We start from the raw sequence: 22,008 nt of genomic DNA on the forward strand, positions 1-22,008 counted from the left end.
TGGAATTGAAGTAATGTTGATTGCTGCGCGTTATTGGATTTATGTTTCTGTATGGACTCACTCTCTTCTTGGACCGACGCGGCAACCCATAGCCAGTGTTGCATTGAAACGAGCAAACGCTACCAATACTGTTTGCATTGTTGCACGAATAGGATCCGTCACTGTAGTCTCCGATCGGCTGGCAACGAATACCTGGAAAAGAAAATGCTCGTTGGAGGAATTCTCCATTATTCACCGCTGTTCGACGCCTGATGAAAAATGCTCAAATACTATTCACGTTTCTTTAGCAAGTGGCCAGAAAACAATATGAATTCCAAACATCGGTAATCACTTAGGTGGTGCTCATGGAGTCCATTGTCGTGTCGTCATCATCCGGGAAAAGATTAAAAAGTTTGAAACATAATTTGTTGCATCAGGAAAGTAAAATTGGTGCAAAAATGATTCTTTTCTCTCGAACAGACTTGTGGAGATGAAAATGCAAAGTTAGCGTGAAGCAATTCTTGAAATTCTTACGTCGGCAGCTTGGTGGTTGATTGTTCCATTGTTCGGTCGGCAAACACGTGACCGTGGGTTGACCAATCACAGCAAAGCCGTTCTGGCAACGGAAGTTGCAAACGGATCCAACAAACTGGTCATCCGAGCACTGGACGTAACCAAACCGAGGTTGTGGGAAGGCGGGACTGCAACGGAGTCCTAAACAGTCACATGCGCTCAACCAAATGCTTGCATACAAAGCTTTGCAATAAACAGGAAATGAAAAATAAAAGCAACAAAAACTGCTAAAAAATAAAACAAAATAATTGACATGTTCATCTATAGCGGATTATTTTATCCTCAACCTAATTTCTAATTTGTTTGTACAGCAGAATGTAAAAAAACATCATAACATCACTTTTGTAATTACGTTTATGATTTATTCTGAACCTAAATGTTTTTATTTTCCAGACAAAATCATCTTACTGATGCAAGTCGGGGGTGAACCAATCCACTTGTTGTTGATGCATCTCTGCACAGCGTCTCCTTGCAGCTTATAGCCCGCCTTGCATGAATAGCGACATGTGGCGCTCTCATCTTGACCGTCTTCACATTCGGACAAAACATTTGATGGCCTCCGTGGCCTTGCAAAGCAACCTTGGCCTAAAGACAACGCGATCGGTTTACAAACACACAACGAACCGAAAACACAAGAAGGAAATTAAAAACTTCTTACGTCGACATTTGGGTGGGGATTTTGACCATCTTCCGTTTCGTCTACAAGTGATGGTGTCTTCTCCCACCAGAGTATACCTGGCACTGCAGGAAAACTCACAAAGGGATGCGAGCCGGTTCCCGTCCGTGCACACCATGGCCCGGTTGCTTGCTCGCTTGATCACCGAGCATGTGATCCCTGGTGACAAGTCATTCAAATTTAATTTCGTTGCATTTCTTCACAATTAGAATCAAAACTTTTCTTTTGTCTTAGATTCGTTGGAGAAACTATGAACTTTTGAACAGTTGCCATGAAACATGTCACTACGTGGCTTGTTACGTTGGCAAGACAACCAACCTGCTTGCCAACAATACCATGCTGGTGCTGTGTAGTGGTTGCGTTCGACCAGGCATTCATTATGCAATTGAAAGCATTTAATCGAATTATCCAGTGAACTAACTTGTTAGACAACATTTACACAATCTCATCTCAATACCAAACAGAGAAACTACATCTAATTCAGTTACTACTCACCAAAACTCTTAACAGCCTGTTTCCCTTAGGTCCTAGGACCATGAGAAGAAACTTATTCAAATAGAATTTGAGTTCTAACACAACGTTCACTTCCGCTAAACAAACAAACAACAACGTTGGTATTGAAATAATAATAAAAAAACCTGCAAAACAACATCCAGTGAACTTACTTCTGCATTCCGCTTGGGATCGCGTCCATCTGCCGGTGTTCAAGCACGTGCGCCTCGACGCTCCCGCTGTCAGCTTGTAGCCTCTGTGACGTCAAAATATAAGTTTGGTGAAACAGCTGATGATGAACGCTAATGTTTAGATTAATAAGTGAATAAAAAAATATCAGCAACCTCTCAAATACATGCAACTCCACGCAAAGTGAAATTTATATGACTTTTGACTTTTTATTTTTAAAAAAGGTAATATCTTAAAAGACGTTTTTAACTGCAAGCAGAAGCCAATGTTTCGATCTTATGAATCTCTCCAGCGAGTGAAATAAAAGTTGAGATTTATCTTGATGTTTCGGATGATATAATGGTTTTCAAGAGCGATGATCAGAGCCAGTAAAGTCAAGTTTTTTTCGGTAAGCTATTGCGGGATCACTTTAAGTAAGAGTCTGGGCACAAGCTCTAGGTATCAAACTCTTAATTTGGTTTGATCAATAAGAAGTTGATTTTTATCCTTAAGTCAGTTTTTCAATTTCAATTCTCTGTATTTTAAAATTATTTTTTTCGCACCTTGCCTTTTTACCACATCATGTGATCTGTTTAACACCTTTTGATGCAGTCACCTTTGATTCTCGTGGAGCCTATCGTTGAGTTTGAGCTAGTCAGAAGTACTGTGCAGTTTTTGTCTTTTTCTGTTTATAGATTTAGTTAACCATTGTATTTTATTCAGATGTAGTTAAGTTGTATGTATATTATTCCTGAAGAGGACATCTTGTGATGTCGAAAACGTTCGATATTTATTTTTGTTGCGTAGTTTTGTGTTTTTTGTAAATATAATAATCTTTAATATGTTAAACTTGATAACGTTACTCGGCTTCGTATGCCTATGGTTCAACAAGACAAACTCTCTACCGAAGCTGTATTTTCAATTTTAGATTAATAAAGTCAACTTTACGTAATTGCCACGTCCAGTCCAAATGTTTTCTTTTAAATGCTGAAAAAACTTGATGCTTTAACAGCTTTTTGTTCCCTGTTTGCTTCTGTACAAAACGTTTTTCGTTGCTTCGAAAACTTCTGGCCAAGAACAGAAAATTTAATGCCGAAAATGTGGAACATTGTGACTAACATTACGTCACATTTGAACTCTTGTTCTTGGTGAACGTAATGTTCGTTGTGGAATTAGCTGCCTGCTTATATAGCCTTCAGATTAGCCTATTATGTTTTTTCGCTGATTTAATTTTTTTGTTGTTGTACCCTTCTTTCAAACACAAAACACAAGAAACAATGGTTCACTCAGCCAACTTTTGTTAGGTCAACCATGGCCACCTGGAGATGCGGCCTGATTTGTCACATTTTGCAGATTTTGATTACAGCTACTGCTAGTGCTTGACTGACATTTTTTGAGATGTTTTTACTTTTTGCGGTTTCCTAATGACATAAAACTTTTTTGTTGCCTTGGGGAAGCAATAGCAAATGAGAAAAAGTAAATTGAAAAACGCAAAATCTGACTGTTATTGAAAATCAACAATCTGACTATAATTTTCGAAATCAAATTTTCTTTGTTTTTCAACATGTGAGGATGTTAAAACCTATTGTGTCATCTGGGGAAAAGAATAAAGAAAGCGTAAAAATCTACTTTTTAGAAAAATTTATACGTTTGCCCAAAGTTAGAAAAACCTGAAAATTTCTGCAAAATGTGACAAATCAGGCCGTATCTTTAGGTGGCCATGGGTCAACAAAGTCAATTTTCTGGATTTTAAAGTCAATTGTTTTGGACTTTCTAGCCAATAAAAACTTGCCCTAGTGATGATTTATAAGCCAATGAAAATTAATTTAATTCTTAATTGCTAACTGCAGCGAAAGATGAATTTTTCCCCCAGTTTGAAAGTGTGAATTTTTTGAGAAAAGTTATGCTCAGAAATTATGTGAATTTGTTAAAAATAAAACTTGAAAAAAAACAGGAACTTTTCACTAAATTAGGACATAACAATCATCTGAGATGGATCCAAAATGCAAGAAATTAGATACTAGTGTCACGTATAAATATTAAGATTCAAAGAAAATGAAGGGGCGTACCAGCAAACATCTATAAGATTGGCCCATAATACAAGAGAAGGATCCACAGAGGATAAAAACTGATACGCGCAAATGGTAAATCCTCTGTTATGTCTCAGCTTAGTGAAAAGTTCTTGTTTTTTTCTTAAGTTTTTTTTTTAACAAACTCAAATCATTGCTCAGCACAACTTTTTTCAACAGAATCACACTTTCCAATTGGCGGAAAAATTACGTTTCGCTGCAGTCCGAAATTAAAAATTAAATGAATTCTTACCGTGGTTATTAATCACTCTCGAAAACCATCATCTCATCAAAAACGTCAAGACAATTCTCTACATTTATTTCACTGCGCTGAAAAGATCCATAAGATCAAAGCATTGGCCACTCTTCGCAGTCAATAATGTCTTTTTAGACATTACTTTTAAAGAAATGAAAAAAAAGTCAAAGTTATGTAATTTTCCCTTTGTGTGGAGCTACATGTACTTGGGAAGTTACTGATATTTTTCTATTGTCTTAGATTAATCTTTATAAGAAGTGTTTCAATATATTACGAATATTACCGTTAACAACTTTACTGCTACTACCATAAGCAATTCAGTATCACTAAGACTGATATCGTCGACCGCGGGCCTAGTTCGACGATCGAAAGGTTGCTAGATCCTTGTCTGTTGCACTCAGCTGTGGCCTGGCAACCCACTTAATGTATTTTTTGTAGGTACATTAAAAAATGTATTGCTTTTAAATACCGAATTTTCAAGCATCTAGTGTAAGACTGAAAAGCTACAACTTAATATAAAATGGCAGACGTGTTGCTTTCTATAAGAGAGAAGTCCTGCTGAATGATGCAGCTTGGATGCAAATCAAACTTAGAGTTTACTTGGTTGTCTTTATAAAAGGAAATCTATGAATAGCAGTCAGTCAACTTACGAATTGCATGATATGGAACATACAGAACTTCGCTGGTTGGAGTTGGTGCAACTGACGAGGCCATTTGTAGGATTGTTCAATTCGGGACATATATAGATTGAAGGAGGAGTGGGGCCCTCTTTTTCCACTGCAAGATATGGAGACATTGAAAACATTATTTGAGTAAAACAATCAAATCTACATATCACGTCCCAGTTTGATGAAAAGCATGAGAGATAACTGAAAGTTTGAGAAGATGCACGAATCCATACAAAGATGTGTGTTTAATCCCTGTCTTACTTTGAACACATTTAGGAGGTGTTATGACGCTCCATGTGCCATCTCTTCTGCAAGTGGAAGAACCAACTCCAACTAACTCCTTCTCCCCTTCACAACTCCATGTACAAACAGATCCTCCTCTGTTGCTGTCAGTGCAATCGACAACACCACCGGCAGGAGGTTCCAGTTTAGGGAAGCAACCTAAACATAGAAAAGATGATGCATCGTTTTTGTCTGTTCACAAATTGTCACAACTTTCCCGGTTTTCTTAACTCTGAACTGACGACGTGGCAATTTATAGCTGCCGGTAATATACCACAAGCGCAATGTTTCTCACCAACCCACTTTATAATAATTAATGAGATCGTTGTTTGAAGTGCTCGAAAACAAGTTAGGCTACCTGCATCCCACTTAGCCTACGAGTTAAAGGCTTGAAAGGCAAGGTTAAGCATGTAGGCTGCTGTCAAAACATTTTATGCTCATTAACTAAACAACAATAAAACACAATCTACCTTCCGGCGTAACCTTTTGTAGCCAGGGGTTGGCATGATTTGTCACTGCTTGATTTAAATTACAGTTTTGATTAAACAGAATTCCTTTCTTGTATAATCATTTTAGAGGCTTTCTTTGTAAATAGTTTAAAATGGTATTATCAGTAGTTTGTTGAATCAGCTTTTTTGTTTTCAAGCGTTGAACTGGTAGGCTACATGTTTGCCTGGGGTAATAAGCTACAGTAAAGTATATGAGATGCACTTCTCCGCTTCTCTATGGCAGGGTAAATCGACTGATGTTATCAACAAAATAGCCCACTGAGTCAGTGATGAATATTTTGACTTCTTTTCATTGCTTTAAAAACAATTGTACTTTATTGTAAGATAAATCTGACCATGCACTGACACTCCGGACTGACAAGCACAAACTCAACAAGGGATAAAAGAATGATTGCGAGTAAATAGCATGGCGGGAAGCAAGAAATATTGCAGATTTAAAGTAATTCCTGATGAGGACACAAGTGCCTGTCGAAACGCTTGAGTTTAGTTTAATTATGTTATATTTCTTTGTGTAGTAAAACATGCTAAACCCGTTGAAGTTACTTTGTTTCGTATATCTGTGGTATAACAAAGCGAACTCTCCACCAAAGTTTCAAAAACAATTGTTGTACATAAGTGCCAAGTGCCGTTTCAGTGGTTTTTGTCACTTTCAAACAACCTTATGATGTCACAACCCAAATCGTCAAATGTTGGGAGGGCGGTTGCTTCAACTTATACTCATCGTCATCGAAATATAACACCGATGAAAATGTCATGCTGATTGCTTGCGTGGATGGTTGAATCAACACGCGCTAGTTGCAAACGCGCGCAAAGCCTTGAGGCTGACAACCGTGCAACGATGGATGATGAGGATAATTAAGCGAAATGACTTACGAGTGGCGCAAGGAAGCTCCTCGGCGTTGCATAGATCGCTTTTGCAGGCGCAGAAACAAAAGGAATCTCTCCTGGAAAAACCAACATATTTCTTGTTAGACCTGTTTCGCTGGTCCACCTAAGTGACCCAAATAGCTTGCTGGCAATGGCGAATGCACGGACAGGTAGGCTGGATTGAAAGCAAAAGAGAATTAACTTGTTTTGCAAGACAACCGATTATTTAGAATGCAAAGTTGTTTGTTGTTTATAAAATTTTTATAGTTAGAACTGCACGAGACGATCGACGATCTAGGCAAAGAAATTTGTAATCGGTTCGAAGAACTGCCCTGTTGATTTGCATGATGTTAACTTTAGATGTTATCTTTGCAAAAGCAACAATCAGTGAATCACATGTGTGACTCAGAAGATGGGGCAATCTTGAAACTTGTGTTTACAAGTAATAATGGAAAGAACGGGTAAAGTTTTGTTGAAATATTGTCACAGATTTGCACTTTCGATTTATTGTAAGTGGGAAACTTTATTTATTTTTCAACAACAATACTAGAGCAACAACAATACTAGAGCAACAACAATACTAGAGCAACAACAATACTAGAGCAACAACAATACTAGAGCAACAACAATACTAGAGCAACGGCAATACTAGAGCAACGGCAATACTAGAGCAACGGCACGCTTTGAATTTTGAGAAAAGCATAAATTTCACCACGAAAACTTCCATTTACGAAATGCTCTATTTTTCAGACCGAAATATTTTTCTTGTTTTTCTTGTTCTTTTAAATACTTTGCATGCTAACTGAGCATGGTGCTATTGTGATGAAATCATTGACAGACAATAGTACCGTATGCTAAAATTACAATTAATATTATCTATGTCTCTCACAAAACCATAGGCTACTATTGTGATATTCTTTTTCACGTAAGAAATAATGTTGATATAGGTTGCTGTACAAATGGCAGGATGTAGAAAAAAGTGATGAATGCAGATGATTAACATTACCAGCAAGAATGATGAATGGAATATTTCACAGTCCGACAAGCGGAAGCTTCACTCTGTCAACCTCGGTTACCGGACCTGCGTCAGTGGTTCAAAGCCTCTACGAATATACGAAACCGCCAGAAATAACCTTCTCAGTCCGAGGATAAACATTTAAACCAGTCAGTCATTGTCTGTTGTTTATTCTTCTGGGAGTCAAACCAGCATTCATCCGTTAATGAAGAAAGGCACAATCATCGTATGATGCAGCACAGACATGCTCAAGCTCTCGCATTTTCATTCTCACCTCATTGTGTATGTTCGTCTACCATCAATCAATTTAAACTATTGTAAAAACTATTAATTGTTTTAATTCTTACGCGATTGTCCCCTGGCAAGCCTCAGTAGCGTCAACGCCCCCTCGAAACTTGGTGGCAAATTCCGGCCGGAACTGTGTGCACCGTTTAGTCACCGTGGTCAAACCATTCTGGTACCGAAGCTCGTTCAGGCAGCTGTCCTGCAATAGCGTTGCAATGTAATAATCCTGCATTGTTTACCGTCAGACATGACCTCTAACTGAAGATGGCTATGCCGTCAGACCATCTATTCCATTAACCATTATGACAATGCGTCGTTGCAGTTTGCGCTGACAAAGCTGCTAACAAACGGTTCGGAACGTGAATGGTCGACGCTCGTGCAACATGGTGAACGCGCAGATGTGCAACTGATAGGAATGTTCATTTGTGCCACCACCTTTGCTTGCTTATGGCAACACACTGTGTAACACTTCAGTGTCACAAAGGGTTAGACATTGTTTATTAACATTAATGTAACATTACATGACAAAATCTTCGTTAAGTGAGCATAACCAGACATCGTTCAATGAAACGATGACAGCTGGCAGCACTTCGTCTGAGACAGTTGCCACCGTTCACTGATTTGTAGCAATTATTATTTGATTAATTGATGTTTTCGTAATAAGCTTTCGAGGTAGTCGCCAGCGTGGGAGCGGTTTCAAATCATAATACTCACAACCAGCTGTGGTCTCAAGCATCTTGTGGAGCACTTTTACATCATAATGATTAATTAACCACAAAAAAATACAATTTTCTTCAGAGTCTAGACATATATTTCAATGCAACACACCTCATCAGCACCTATCATTAACATTCCATAGAGAAAGCTTACCTACCTTGTTTCGGAAATGAAACTACAGAAGTGACGAGGTCCAGTTATAAAAATAATTTATAAATTGTTTTAATAAAATCATCTGCTTCTTGTTGAGCCACTTACGGTTCCTCGTGGGCATTCCATGACAGTGGTCGGTCCCTTGCACTCGTTGTTTGACGCTCTCCCATCGCACACGTAACATCTCAGCGCGGTTCGCACCACACCTGACGCTGTGGACCCGATGAGCCGACCCGCCCGGTTCAGACCCTGCACCTCCACCAAGTAGTCTCTCTGTCAAGATAAAAGATGCTTGTAAAATCAATCGCAAAACAATTTTAATTGATAATATAGTTTCGGGAGAGAGTTTGCTTTCTTGTACCAAAGACAGGCAAGATACAATAATACAACAGGGTTGAACATTATAACAATATATTCTACGTATTTACAAATAGTTTTAACAATTTTTGCAAACAAGTTCAATTGAAGTTTACTTCTGGACTACCAGACCTGCTACAGGGACATGCTACGTAGAAACCCTACAAAGTCTTTGGAAACAAATCTACACAAAATAACTTTGCCACTAATCTGCATTCTCTTCGTTTCTTGTTTAAATGTTACAATACTTAAACATTGCGGGTCACGAGCCGATTAATTTCAAAGCAATACTTAGCCTAACTAAAAGTTTGTTCTGAAGACAACATAATAATTATAAAAATTCTTTCCACCAGACGCCAATTCCGTTAATGGAGAGTGACGTTGTGTGACGTCGGTTGCATAACTTTTGCGCAATTTGTTGAAACGAAAAATTATTAACGCGATGGCGTCTGGACTGAAGGAACTGAATGTTTCTTCCAGTATGAAGATCAGAAAATATTGATTCTGTATTAATCTTAAAGCTTGTGCTGTTTTCTTTGAGTCAAGAAACAACTTATGCAGACGAGATTAGTGTAAACAAAGTATGTTAAGTAGGTTAGTGTGTTCTGCTTCTCTGAGCTGGTCTCTGAAGGCAGCTCGAGTTTAGATGTGACCTGGAGCTTATATCTGAGTGGGGTGAGAAGCTTCCTTCTTATTTTGTATTTATCAATCGAAAATTGTCATCAGGTTCTTCCATTAAGCATTATGACAACACAACTTTGTGAACTCACCCCTGGGTGGAGCTGATCTAAGGTCGCTTGCCTCTTATGCTCGTTCACTTTTTCCTCTGACGTAGCAATGGTTTGCGTCACTCTCCGTTTGTCGACGCTGTATTCCTTGGCGCTCACCCTGTAAAACATCACCTAGCGGTCAATCGATAAAATTGTTATCAGCATTCAGTGTAGTCCTTGAAAGTTGCCAACTTATGGTGGTGAAAGGATAAATCTTCGGCTTCACAAGCTCAAACGAAGAAGGGGAACAGCTAACGATTGCACAATGCGACTATCATGAGTACGATGCGTGGTATGATCCATTATTGCTTAGACTTGAGAGTAACACTGTAGTGTACAGCATAGGTGCTACAAATTTTCTCAAAAGTTCTTGTTGCGTCACAGTGTTGACACAAACAAATCGACAACACTGAGAAACATGTTTTCTTTCCCGGTAACTTGCTTCAATTAGATTCCCTACATGACTTCCCGTGTGACGTAATCGTAAATAAGCTCCAAGTAGCAACCCAGGTTTGTGAAGCGGTGTCAGGAAATAAATCAACATTACCCAAATTAAAAAAAAAAACTTTGAAAGATTTGTTGACACGATGTCTTTGAAAGTCACAACTAAAATGTTGGGTTGGCAGGTTCTTGTGCGCATGCGCAAATAACCAGGATAACTTACTGAAAACCAAAGCTTATTCTGGGCCGATCAGCAAATAAAATTCAACGTATCACTCAGGCTGTCTAGCAAAGACATCAAATTGACGTTGAACAATGTAAATTAAGTTCTACGAGGTAGTATCATTCTATTTTGTTTTGCATTGTTTTCGAAACTACTCAAATTATTGTTATTCTGACACCGTTGTAGATTCAAGTCATGGATTATTATCAAATTTGTGTCGTCATAATCCGTCACATCAATACACTATTTTGACTGAGGGGTTAAGGAAGTACCAACAATTGTTTGTTGGGATGAATATTAACAAGACCACAAACAAACACTACTAAGCAATCTGACGCGTGCCATTCTCAAAGTAAGATCAACCCTTGTATTTCTTTGACATAGTTTCTACCATTTGCAGCTAACAAAAAATTTCGATTGAAAAACTGTAAGAAAGTGTTGATCTATGACTCACAAATATCCCTTCGCGCCGCTGATATAGTTGAAGCCAATCTGAATGGAAGTTGATCGAATGTTCTCCACATTAATGTTTGATCTTCTTCTTGCTCTCGCTCTTACTGACCTAGATCGCGCTTGCCTCCTGGACCTTGATAACGGTTCCTCACCCTCATTTAACGCTGCAACGGTAACCATGGCTACCGTAGCCATGACAACCGGAAGGAAAAGCTTCATGTTTATAAAAACGTAGGACGCCAAAATAAATATTCTGTAAACGAAAATTTTGAAATCAGTTATTTTTCATCAACCAAGGATCACTTTCACGCCATAAACAAACTATTTTAAATATAGCTAAACATGGAGATAAGTGGATGGGGTTACCCATGAACGAATAAACCTGGAACCGTCCTGATGCACAAAGAAAAAGAAGTTTCCTTATAAAAGTAGTAGTTGCTTTATAAAGTTCATAATGTTCATCCCTGAAAGTCTGCTCCTCATGAAGTGACCAGATCACAGAAACCCGACTAAGGGGATGAATACTGATACGGACCTGATGAAGGCAAAAAGAAACACAAATCCGATGGAAGAACCTGGTGTTATTTTCATAAAGCAATGAAAGCGCTGTTCACGAGGCGTACCTCCAGAAATAATACGTTATGTGCTCTATTACATTACTACAACAAACACCATACGATCAATAACATGTTGGATTTCATATATTTGCAATAAATTGAAAGCCACTTCCAGCTATTAAGAATGATGTCATGAAGCTCTCTCTTGAATCCCTCCCACCTTGTTTGGCTTCGGCATGAGACGGCAAGCTCATGTTGGCGACGCTTATGCAGCCGATTTGTGTACAGCGCAATTTAGTGAGAAAATGATGATTTGCAGCAACCTTCAGGCGTTCAGTAGGGTTGTCGCCATCATTTCATATTTAATTAAAATAAAATGCACCCATAAAGATACTATCGCCATTGAGGTATATTTACTGATTCAAACACTGCGCTGTCTGAGCACGATTGAACAAGTCTCAACATTAACTCGACGACAAACGTTTTCGAATTGTCATGGATAAAGGAATACTTGATCCAAGAAGAACAATGGACACCGAATAATCCACCACCTCAACCTTCTGAGAAAGCACAATTTGGGTAGAGAGGTAACTTTTTTAAACCATACACAGACGTAACCCAGCAACAACACTGCATTCAACATTATAAAAACAAAAAGCTAACGTTTTCGGCTAGTCATAGCCTATAGCCCTTTTCAAGCCTATAAGAAAAATATTTTTAAAAGAAATACTAAAGAATAATACACTATCGCTACAAAATATGGACAAATCTAAACATTTGAGAAACTTGCTGAACTAGCTAACTAGTATTTGAGAAGTGAAATTAATTAATTGTTCTGAAAAATCTGCTTGAGTCCTTTTCAGAACAATTAATTAAATTCACCTCTCAAATATTCGACCCGTTGTGCAGCGTAATTTTTAGTTATCAGTTTGTGTGAGCTAGTTAAGCAAGTTTCTCAAATGTTTAGATTTGTCCATATTTTGTAGCGATAGTGTATTATTCTTTAGTACTTCTTTTAAAAATATGTTTTCTTATAGGCTTGAAAAGGGCTGTATGACTAGCTGAAAACGTTAGCTTATTGTTTTTGTTTGTATCATGTTAAATGTAGTGTTGTTGCTGGGTTACGTCTGTTTCTGAGAAAGTCTATCTGAAGAAAATTCAAGAAATTCTTTTGACAATCTCGAACATTTGAGACTTTTTTTAATTAATCTTTCTTACTTGGTTGTTGCAGAGGTACTCTGACAAATGTTACAACATTTCCTAATCACTTTTTGCTGCAACAAATTTTTTTTTACTTATTCCTAAAAAATACAAAAGTGATTTCTCAACAAAAATCTTGCTGCACTCTCATCCGTTCCGAGCCCAAGCACTGTGGTACCTCGGAATGAACGACGTCAGGTTTTATGCGAACGCGGCGTTGCCAAAACGTTTTTTAAGCTTTTTGCCCACGCAACCTACGCACTGACCATTAGCGCGATGCCGACGTAAGCTTTGAAGCGTGCGTCGAAGACCGTACGGCCCTGAGGCAGTGGTGCGGCTTGTTTGTACTCTGATGCCATCGATGTTTATTTGGTTGCTTTGTAAAAGATTGGTAAGTTTATTTGTGACCTTTTCCCTTTCAACAACTGGGGTGTCATGAAATAAATCTAGAAACATTCATTAGTTGTTTGCAAACTTGAATGTTCCAACATAATTTTGTTTTTCTATTGGCTGCAACCAACCAAGGAACAAGAAACGCAAAATATTTTTTATTGTTCGACTCAAAACAATAATTTCCCCTCGTTCAAAGCAATCTCTCAAGGAATTGTGATGAACTTTGCCAGGATTTTATTTAGACTATTTCAACTTATCAAGCAGTAAGCGGAGAACCATCGTCACATTTCTTCCTCTCGTCGAGAGGTTAGAGACAATAAACAGCCAAACTTTTCTGTAGTAGCCTACTCAGTGAGATGTTTGAATTGCAGTTTTGTAGTCAAATCGTGTCCACTCTTTAATATCAATAAAGATTTGATTGGTCTGTGGATATTTTGTTTTCTTTATTCATTTTTCCTTCTCTAGTAGTTGTCTTTAAAAAGAATTAATTAGAATTATACTGTAGCAATCTAATTCGAATTTTACGGATAAAATGTTTTCTCGTTTTATTTTTTGCAGAACGCAGCGCTGTGAAGTCGGGCGACAAATATGCGACTCCGACTCCTTGGTTGATAACTAGCCGACTCCGACTTCGGACGCCCCAAAACCCTTCCAACTCCAATACTGACCCCACAGCCCTGACAGAACGTCCATGTTGGTTTGCATTCTAAACAGTGCATTTTTGTTTGTGATTTTTTGTTTCTAAATTTTAAGCATTCTTCAATAAACCCACATTTCAAATGTCTCTAGTCGTTTAACCATTTGTGATGATAGTGTCCATGTTTCTGCATTGTAAAGTAACGTAGTCCATATATAGCATTTCATAATTCGTTTTCGAGTGTTTATGTTAATTTTGCGTGTTGTCAATGTTTTCACTTTCACAAACTTGTTTCTTGCTATTTCTATTCGTCTCAATATTTCCTTATCGCATCTGCCATTTTCAATTACCATGTGTCCCAAACATAGCCGTAGGAGATGGGGGGGCAGGGGGGGCGGTCGCTCCCCCGCTGAAAAAAAAACGCCGCGAATTTGGGCAAAAATCTGCACTTATTTGGGCAAATCAATCTTATCGTGATGTTTCGACATTTTACCAGTTTAGAAAGTTTACGTAATTGTTATAATTTATGAGATATATACATTAATATTTTCCAATCACTTATGTAAAGTGCATTTTCATCTATTTTGAAAATTGTTGCATAATGTGGTACGTATTGCAATTTGGGCAGAATGATAAGTTTCAATTCAACACCTGCAGAAAGAAAAGTGTAAAAGAACATAATTGGCAAGCAAAGTTAAGCTTATTAGTACTGATATTCACCAGCATGTACGTAGGCTGTATTTCTTCACAGTGAGATTTGTAAGCTTGCTAGGTAGCCTACTAATAACCTTAAATGGCTTTTGCTTTTTACTTTAATGTAGTTATTTCTAAAATTGTATTTGGGCAAAAATGTCCAGTTATTGGGAAAATCAATCTTACCATGAGTTTTCAAAATCTTTCTAGTTTAGAAATTTGTTTATAGTGTTGCATTTTGTATGAAATACATTAACATTTTTCTTTAAATGTTAAATGTAGTGTCATCAAATTTGGAAATTTTGTATTTGGTATATTGCTATTTGGGCAGAATGTTAAGCTTCGATTCAGTATATATCTGCAAAATGTAAGAAAATACAATTAGCAAGCAGAGGTACCGGTAAGCTTATTACCGATGTTCATTAGAATATACACTACCGGTACATTTCTTCATTGGTGGAATTTTGAAACCTTGCTGGGTAGCCTACTGGTAATCTTATGAGGTTTTTTGCTTCTTTCTCTATATTCTACTATTGTATTTATTTGTAAAAATATTTGGGCAAAAATGTCGAGTTATTGGAAAAATCAATCTTACCATGAGTTTTCAAAATCTTTCTAGTTTAGGAATTTGTTTATAGTGTTGCATTTTGTATGAAATACATTAACATTTTTTCTTTAAATGTTAAATGTAGTGTCATCAGTTTTGGAACTTTTGTATTTGGTGTATTGCAATTTGGGCAGAATGTTAAGCTTCGATTCAGTATATATCTGCAAAATGTAAAATAATGCAATTAGCAAGCAGAGGTAAGCTATTACTAATATAATCATTAGGATATATATACACTACATTTCTTCATTGGTGGAATTTTGAAACCCTGCTGGGTACTGGTAATCTTATGAAGTTTTTTGCTTCATTATATATATTCTACTGATGCATTTATTTGTGAAAATATTTGGGCAAAAATGTATAGTTATTGGGCAAATCAATCTTAGGCTACTATGAGTTTTCAACATCTTAACAGTTTAAAAACTTTGTATATTTGTTATAGTGTAATATTTTGTATGAAATACAGTACATTAAGATTTTCCCATGAATGTAAACTGTGCCATCTTCAATTTTGGAAACTATTGTATTTGGTATGTTACAATTTGTAGAGAATGGTGTAAGCTTCGTTTTAGTATCTGTGAATTTTCCAGTGTTTGATTTCATGTTTTTGTGAACTGAACTTGTGGGCTACAGTTGAAATGTTTTTTATATACATAAAAATTATTTTTTATATTAACTGCTGTTTGTCTTTGTCAGTCCTAGGGTTGATATGCTCAGCTATTTACCATATATGACACAGTACATATTATAGTAATCAATGATCAAAATATATAGGCAAGTGTTATGTTGCTTTGGCATCCAATTCATGCGGTTAAAATATCAGGCAATATAGACAGTATTGATGATGTTGTCTGTATTTTCTGGCAAGGATTGAGTTTGAAGTTATTACCTATATATGAGTTATTTTGGTTCAGTGCCTGCGATTTCAGTAGTTGCTTCATCATGAACTTAGAATATCTTGGTACCGTACAGTAATTATGTTAATGAAAAAACATTGGCTATAACTTCACTGTAATATGAGATCAATATTCATACTAATACTAATAGCAACTTAGTTTTGTTCAAAGGTGCAAATTTGATGTGCATAGTATGATAAACTGTACAGTAGAATTCTTTTCAGGTTGTTAGTAGCATGGATTAAGTAATGTTACTTGTTTGATAAGTAAATAGGTTGTCATTTGAGATTTTTTCAATGCTAATTTACGAATCTTGACTCTTGATATTTTGAACTATCTTTATAATGAAAAGATTCAGCTACTTTTGGTCTGGCTTTTTATTGCAATTGAGCTAGAGATTTTGAAATGATCTGACGACTTGGATATTTAGCCACTGTTGTCCAGTTATTGTTGAATTCTCAGTTTAAATTGTTGTTGAATCCAGGTAGGCCTAATATATATACATATTTTTGTGCCACAAGAAAATTATTTAAATTTGATGGTTTATTTAGTTTAAAGTTAATTCAGCCTTGTTTTGCTAAGTTGAACGTTTTGCTGCCTGTGTTTTTGTACACCGCCAAGTTGACGACTGTGGAGTTCTTAGACTGCACTATCTCAGAGGTTGTGAGTAATTTTATGTTTTTGAAAATATATACGCAAAGACAAAATTTGGGCAAAATTTGGGCAAATTTTGTTCGCCCCCCCAAAATGTTTTACTCTCCTACGGCTATGGTCCCAAATAAGCAAAGTTTTTCACGTAATTGTTCATCCGTCCATTGTAGCAGCCTGTCTGTTTGTTTCTTGTAGTAACGATGGTTTTTGTATTTTTTGTGTTCATTTTCATGTAATATTCCTTTTTAGTATTGTTTACTTTTTCTACTATTGTTTGAAGAGCTTTGTCTTGATTCAGCCATCAAGACATATCGCAGGTTAGATGCATTCATTTATTCTGACGGACTTCATATTATAATTTAGAAGCCAAACGTTGAACTTGATTTAAGTAATACCAGATAGAATTTGAAATAGTGGTATGTTGTAAAAATGTAAAAAAATAATAATCTGACGTAAATTGCAACGTATTATCTTGATGAAACTCATTCAAATGTAGTTTGCTCAATTGCTTACATTAAAAGTTTTTTTAATATTTTAACATTTAAATGAATAATTACGTCATCTATTAACTTTGCACACTGCCTGAGATAAGAGGGCCACTTTATCTGTGATATAGCAGCGGTGCAAAATCTTTACATTTATCTGCAAAAAATAATTAATTAGACCAAAAATCGTGGTTTGTCAAAGGCATTGCGGTCTCAAGAGAGTCGATTTAATTGAACTAAACAGATAAGTGACACACAGTTAGGAAGATATCTTGCCCACTCTGTGACACAGCACTGCCTCAATGCTTGAACGATGACACAGCCATCTCAGCCAAACAGTGTTCTTATAATTGGATTTACTGATCTGACACAACGCATGCAATATGCCGCCGTAAGATATCGTTCATGCGTTTACACTCTCTTCGGTAAAACCTTTATTTTAAAAAATCTCCATTTCCGACAACGTGAGCAAACTCTTTACCGTGATTGCGCGACGTAAGGGATGCCGTTGCTTCTCTATTCTTGAGAAACAAAGAGTTGTGCAAAATACCCCATTTGCAGGATCATGACGTAATAAAGATTGCGAAATGTTAATTGATGTCATTCGCTTTGCGCAAAACGTTATCCTTTATACGTGAAACGACAAGTACCCTTTATGTCGTCATGTTGGTTAGCACTATGATCATTGCAGGGTTAGCGGAGGAAGCCTTGTCACGCGGATGAATATGAATACGGATCACCGTAATTCTTAATTCAGTGTGAATCTCCCGCGCAGTTTTTTCGCTTATTCTCGCGACTCTTCATCTTCAAGCACAATGTGCATAGCCGTAGGAGAGTAAAACATTTTGGGGGGGCGAACAAAATTTGCCCAAATTTTTCAAAGTTTGCCCAAATTTTATCTTTGCGTATGTATTTCAAAAGCACAAAATTACTCACAATCTCTGAGGTAGTGCATTTAATAACTCTACAGGCATCAACTTGGCCATGTACGAAAACACAGGCAACATAACATAGGCTACAATAGCAAAACAAGGCTAACTTAACTTTAACGTGCACTCATAGACCTGTCTGTGTCCCAATTAAATAAACGATCAAATTGAAGCACTCTTATGTGGCACAAAAATATATATTAAGCCTAGCTGGATTCTACAACAATTTAAACTGACTTACAGCAATAACCGGGTAACAATTGATGAACATCCTTGTCGTCAGATTATTTGAAAATCTCCAGCCTAACTTCACTAAAAGGCCAGACAAAAAGTAGCTCAATCTCTTCAATATAAAGATAGTCCAAAGACTCAGTATTTGTAAATTTGCATTGAAAAAAATCTAGAATGACAACCTATTTACTTATCAAACCAGTAACATTACTTAATCCATGCTACTTCAAACACTATAGCTTAAAAAGAATTTGACAGTTTATGATGTTATGCACAATTGCACATCAAACTTGCACCTTTGAACAAAACTACTTTTAATAACACAAATATTGATATCATATTACAGTGAAATCATACTCAATGGTCTTACAGAACATCATTAGAATGATATTCTGATATTCTTACTTCATAATGAAGCAGCTACTCAAATTGCAAGCACTGAAGAAAAGCGACTCCCAGGTGGTAACTTTAAACTTAATCCTTGCCACAAAATATTACAGACCTCATTACCAACAGCACTATTTACATTGCCTGATGCACCAACTGCATGAATTGGATGACAAAACATGAACAACATAACATGTGTTTTTATATTTGATTGTTGTTGCTCTAATACTGATCATAGATAGTAGGCTAAATAGCTGAGCATATCAACCCCAGGACTAGCAAAGACAAACAGCAGTTTAAACAAAAAACTTCTTTACATAATAGAAAACAGTTAAACCGTAGCCAACAAGTTACATGAAACTAAATGCTGGAAAATTTACAAATTATTTTCATTGAATATACTTTTTCACTTTGTGCAGGCCTATGCGGTACGGTAGCCTAGTTAGTTGCCGAGATCAAATGCCCACAAAAGTGGTGTATACTGTATATGTGGCCTCACAACTGTTGATTTTTAGAGTTTATAACAAATGCTTAACTTGTTTCGCCATATCTAAAAATGATGAGCTATCTTTGTAGTATTTAAGTTAAGTTTTGTGAGCATAGCATAACTCATAAGATTAATTTATCCAATAACTAGATAATTTTGCTCATACAACTACATTAGTACAAGAATCCAGTAGGGTTTCAAAATTCTACCAATGAAGAAATGTAAGCTAGTGTGTATACTGTATATATCCTAATGAATATCTGTAATAAGCTTACCTCAGCTCACCAAATGCATTATTTTACATTTACTTTCTTTAGATAGTGAATCGAAAGTTACATTCTGCCCAAATTTCTATACCATATACAAAAGTTTTCAAAATTGTCGATGCTACATTTACATTCAAAGAAAAATGTTAATGTATTTCATACAAAATGCAACACTATAAAGTTACTAAACTGGTAAAATGTTGAAAACTCATGGTAAGAATTAACAAAGTGGCTATTTTTACACACTTGTTGCCATGCTTGCTTGTGAAAGGTGTTGCCAGAGTTAGGATTAACTTTTCTCAAATTAGGGCAGAATTCCTTATCTGGCTATGCTATTACAGCTATATTTACACTATTATAGTGTAAATATAACCACAGCCATGAATTAATTGATTTAATTAACTAGATATTTTTTCCCAAATGATTTTTACAAACAACTACATCACAGTAGTAGAATATTAAGGAAAAAACCCAAAAACTCTCAAAAAGTTACCAGTACCCAGCAAGCCCTTAAATCTTATATATTTAATGCAGCCTATGTTTTAGTGAAAATCAGTGATAAACTTACATTTGTTTGCCAACTGTGCTTTTTTACAGTTACTTTTTGCAGTTTTAGAATCGAAACTTATCATTTAAATGCCGAGATTGCAATTGTTTCCAAAATCAATGATAATGCATTTTACATTCATTGAAAAATATCAATGCATCTCATAAATTATAATAATTATATAAAGTCTATAAACTGGTGAGACTGCGAAACATCATGGTAAGATTGATTTGCCCAAATAACTTGACATTTTTGCCCAAATTCGCGACATTTTTTTTTCAACGGGGGAGCGACCGCCCCCCCATCTCCTACGGCTATGACAATGTGTGATGAAAAGTAAACTGTGACTCCTTGGTGGCCACTTCTCAGTCAAACATACAATCGGCTTGAACATTGTTTTATTATGGACTTGCCTCAAAGCTTTCTCAGTACCGAGTAAATAGGAATGGCTTCCGGGATGAACTTGGCAAGCGTTATTTGATGCTTGCACCAGTTTTTAAAAAGCTATTTCAGCCGCATTAATGGACCTTGTGGATCGTGATGCTTTTAGTGGTTCACACGTTTTGTGCCAAAACCATGAAATAAAACATTTACATGACGTCATCAATAAACCGAGAGTGGACAAATGGATCAAGCTCGACACGATGAATGACGCGGTGATTGATGAGTGGATTTGGAGTTTTGCATAATGATGATTTTTATGCATTTTAACAATGTTTTATGTGAATTAATTGAGAATTATGTACTTTACAGGTTTTTAAAGCCACTTAGTGCACTCTTCCCGGCTAATTATTATCGTTGTGTTGATCGCAAATACATATCAAAAAATACAAAGCAATACGCAAGGGTAATTTTGTATTGGAAATAAAAGTCAACATGCTTGACTGCGTGAGGTAAGTGCAGAAGGATGTCTTCTTTTCCGAGGGATCTAGTGCAACAAATGTAATACTGAGTGATACTGAGTGTAACAATTGGTTTTCAAATAAGCATAAATTTTTTTGTGTATGATGTGGCATTTGCTGATGATGTTGCTCTGCTGGATGAAACCATCAAAGGTGCCCAAAGCCAAATTGAAAGACTGCAGGAGCTAGCTGAAGAGCTTGGATTTGTAATTAATGCGAAAAAAACAAAGTATTTGACTATTAATATTCCCACAGGACACTCATTACAAATCGATGGACTAAACAATAAACATACAACACACAAATCAGTTTAAATATCTTTGATCACAAATTGGAAGACCTGACTCAGACATTGAAGATCGACGACACAAAGCAAATGCAGTGGTAGCAAATTTACGGTGTCCGACGTTTTCTTCGTAAACAGTTGTTCGTGAAACAATTGTTCGTAAACAATTGTTTGTAAAATTAATTCTTCGTAAACACAATTCTTCGGGCACGCAATTGACCGTAATGTTCGTAAACAAATGTTCATAAAAGTTAGGTTACAATTTTTTTTAAAACAGTTACAATTGTTTACGAAATCAAGCGAGACCAAAACCTAAATGAGGTTCGCATTGAACAGTATGTCAGTGGCCAGGCAGGACCCGCTCCAAAGAAGAAGTACAAGGACAGTGCAGAAAGACTAACTAGAGTCGTCCAAACTTGGCGTCAAGACTTTCAAGATGATGAAGTTTGTGATTACTTGCGTGGAATTGCACACAATACTTCATACTAAACTTGGCTGGTGGACAATTTGTACGAAGTTACTCAAAGTAGTATTGGTAGTGTAAGCGAAGAATTGCTAAACACAGACAATTGTTGTATTCCAATAAATAACAAAAATTGCGCTTTTTCATTGTGCTTATTTGTTTATGTCGTCGTAACTTCGTTATTCTGAAAAATTTGCATTATGCACCTTCATCGGAAATTGCAAGACAAACCTTGCTGTTGCGAAAAATTGTTCACGAACAATTGACCTATCACCTGTTTACGAACAATTCACCTATACGAAGAATTGATGTATACGAAGAATTGTTTTACGAAGAATTAATTTTACGAACAATATTGTTTACGAACAATTGTTTTACGAACAACTGTTTACGAACAATTCACATATAACACAAATTTACACAATATATGGAACTTTG

At 36.5% G+C, this 22,008-nt stretch overlaps 1 protein-coding gene across 1 annotated transcript in view; it reads right to left on the reverse strand.

Annotated features, from left to right (window-relative positions):
• The window catches only part of LOC145785886 (complement receptor type 1-like), a 35,428-nt gene extending 24,256 nt beyond the window's left edge, over positions 1–11,172 (reverse strand). Inside the window, exons 1-12 of the mRNA XM_082597588.1 lie at positions 10,955–11,172; positions 9,837–9,954; positions 8,815–8,982; positions 7,902–8,038; positions 6,546–6,616; positions 5,143–5,322; positions 4,864–4,990; positions 1,894–1,976; positions 1,211–1,387; positions 961–1,137; positions 514–693; positions 62–192 (exon numbers count right to left, since the gene is read on the reverse strand). Of these exons, the coding sequence (XP_082453714.1) occupies positions 62–192; positions 514–693; positions 961–1,137; positions 1,211–1,387; positions 1,894–1,976; positions 4,864–4,990; positions 5,143–5,322; positions 6,546–6,616; positions 7,902–8,038; positions 8,815–8,982; positions 9,837–9,954; positions 10,955–11,172 (1,767 nt within the window). The remainder of the gene's footprint in view (positions 1–61; positions 193–513; positions 694–960; positions 1,138–1,210; positions 1,388–1,893; positions 1,977–4,863; positions 4,991–5,142; positions 5,323–6,545; positions 6,617–7,901; positions 8,039–8,814; positions 8,983–9,836; positions 9,955–10,954) is intronic.
• Between the last annotated feature and the right edge of the window lie 10,836 nt (positions 11,173–22,008).

The sequence above is a fragment of the Aplidium turbinatum genome, chromosome 16 (genome assembly GCF_918807975.1).
Source record: "Aplidium turbinatum chromosome 16, kaAplTurb1.1, whole genome shotgun sequence".
Lineage (NCBI taxonomy): Eukaryota > Metazoa > Chordata > Ascidiacea > Aplousobranchia > Polyclinidae > Aplidium > Aplidium turbinatum.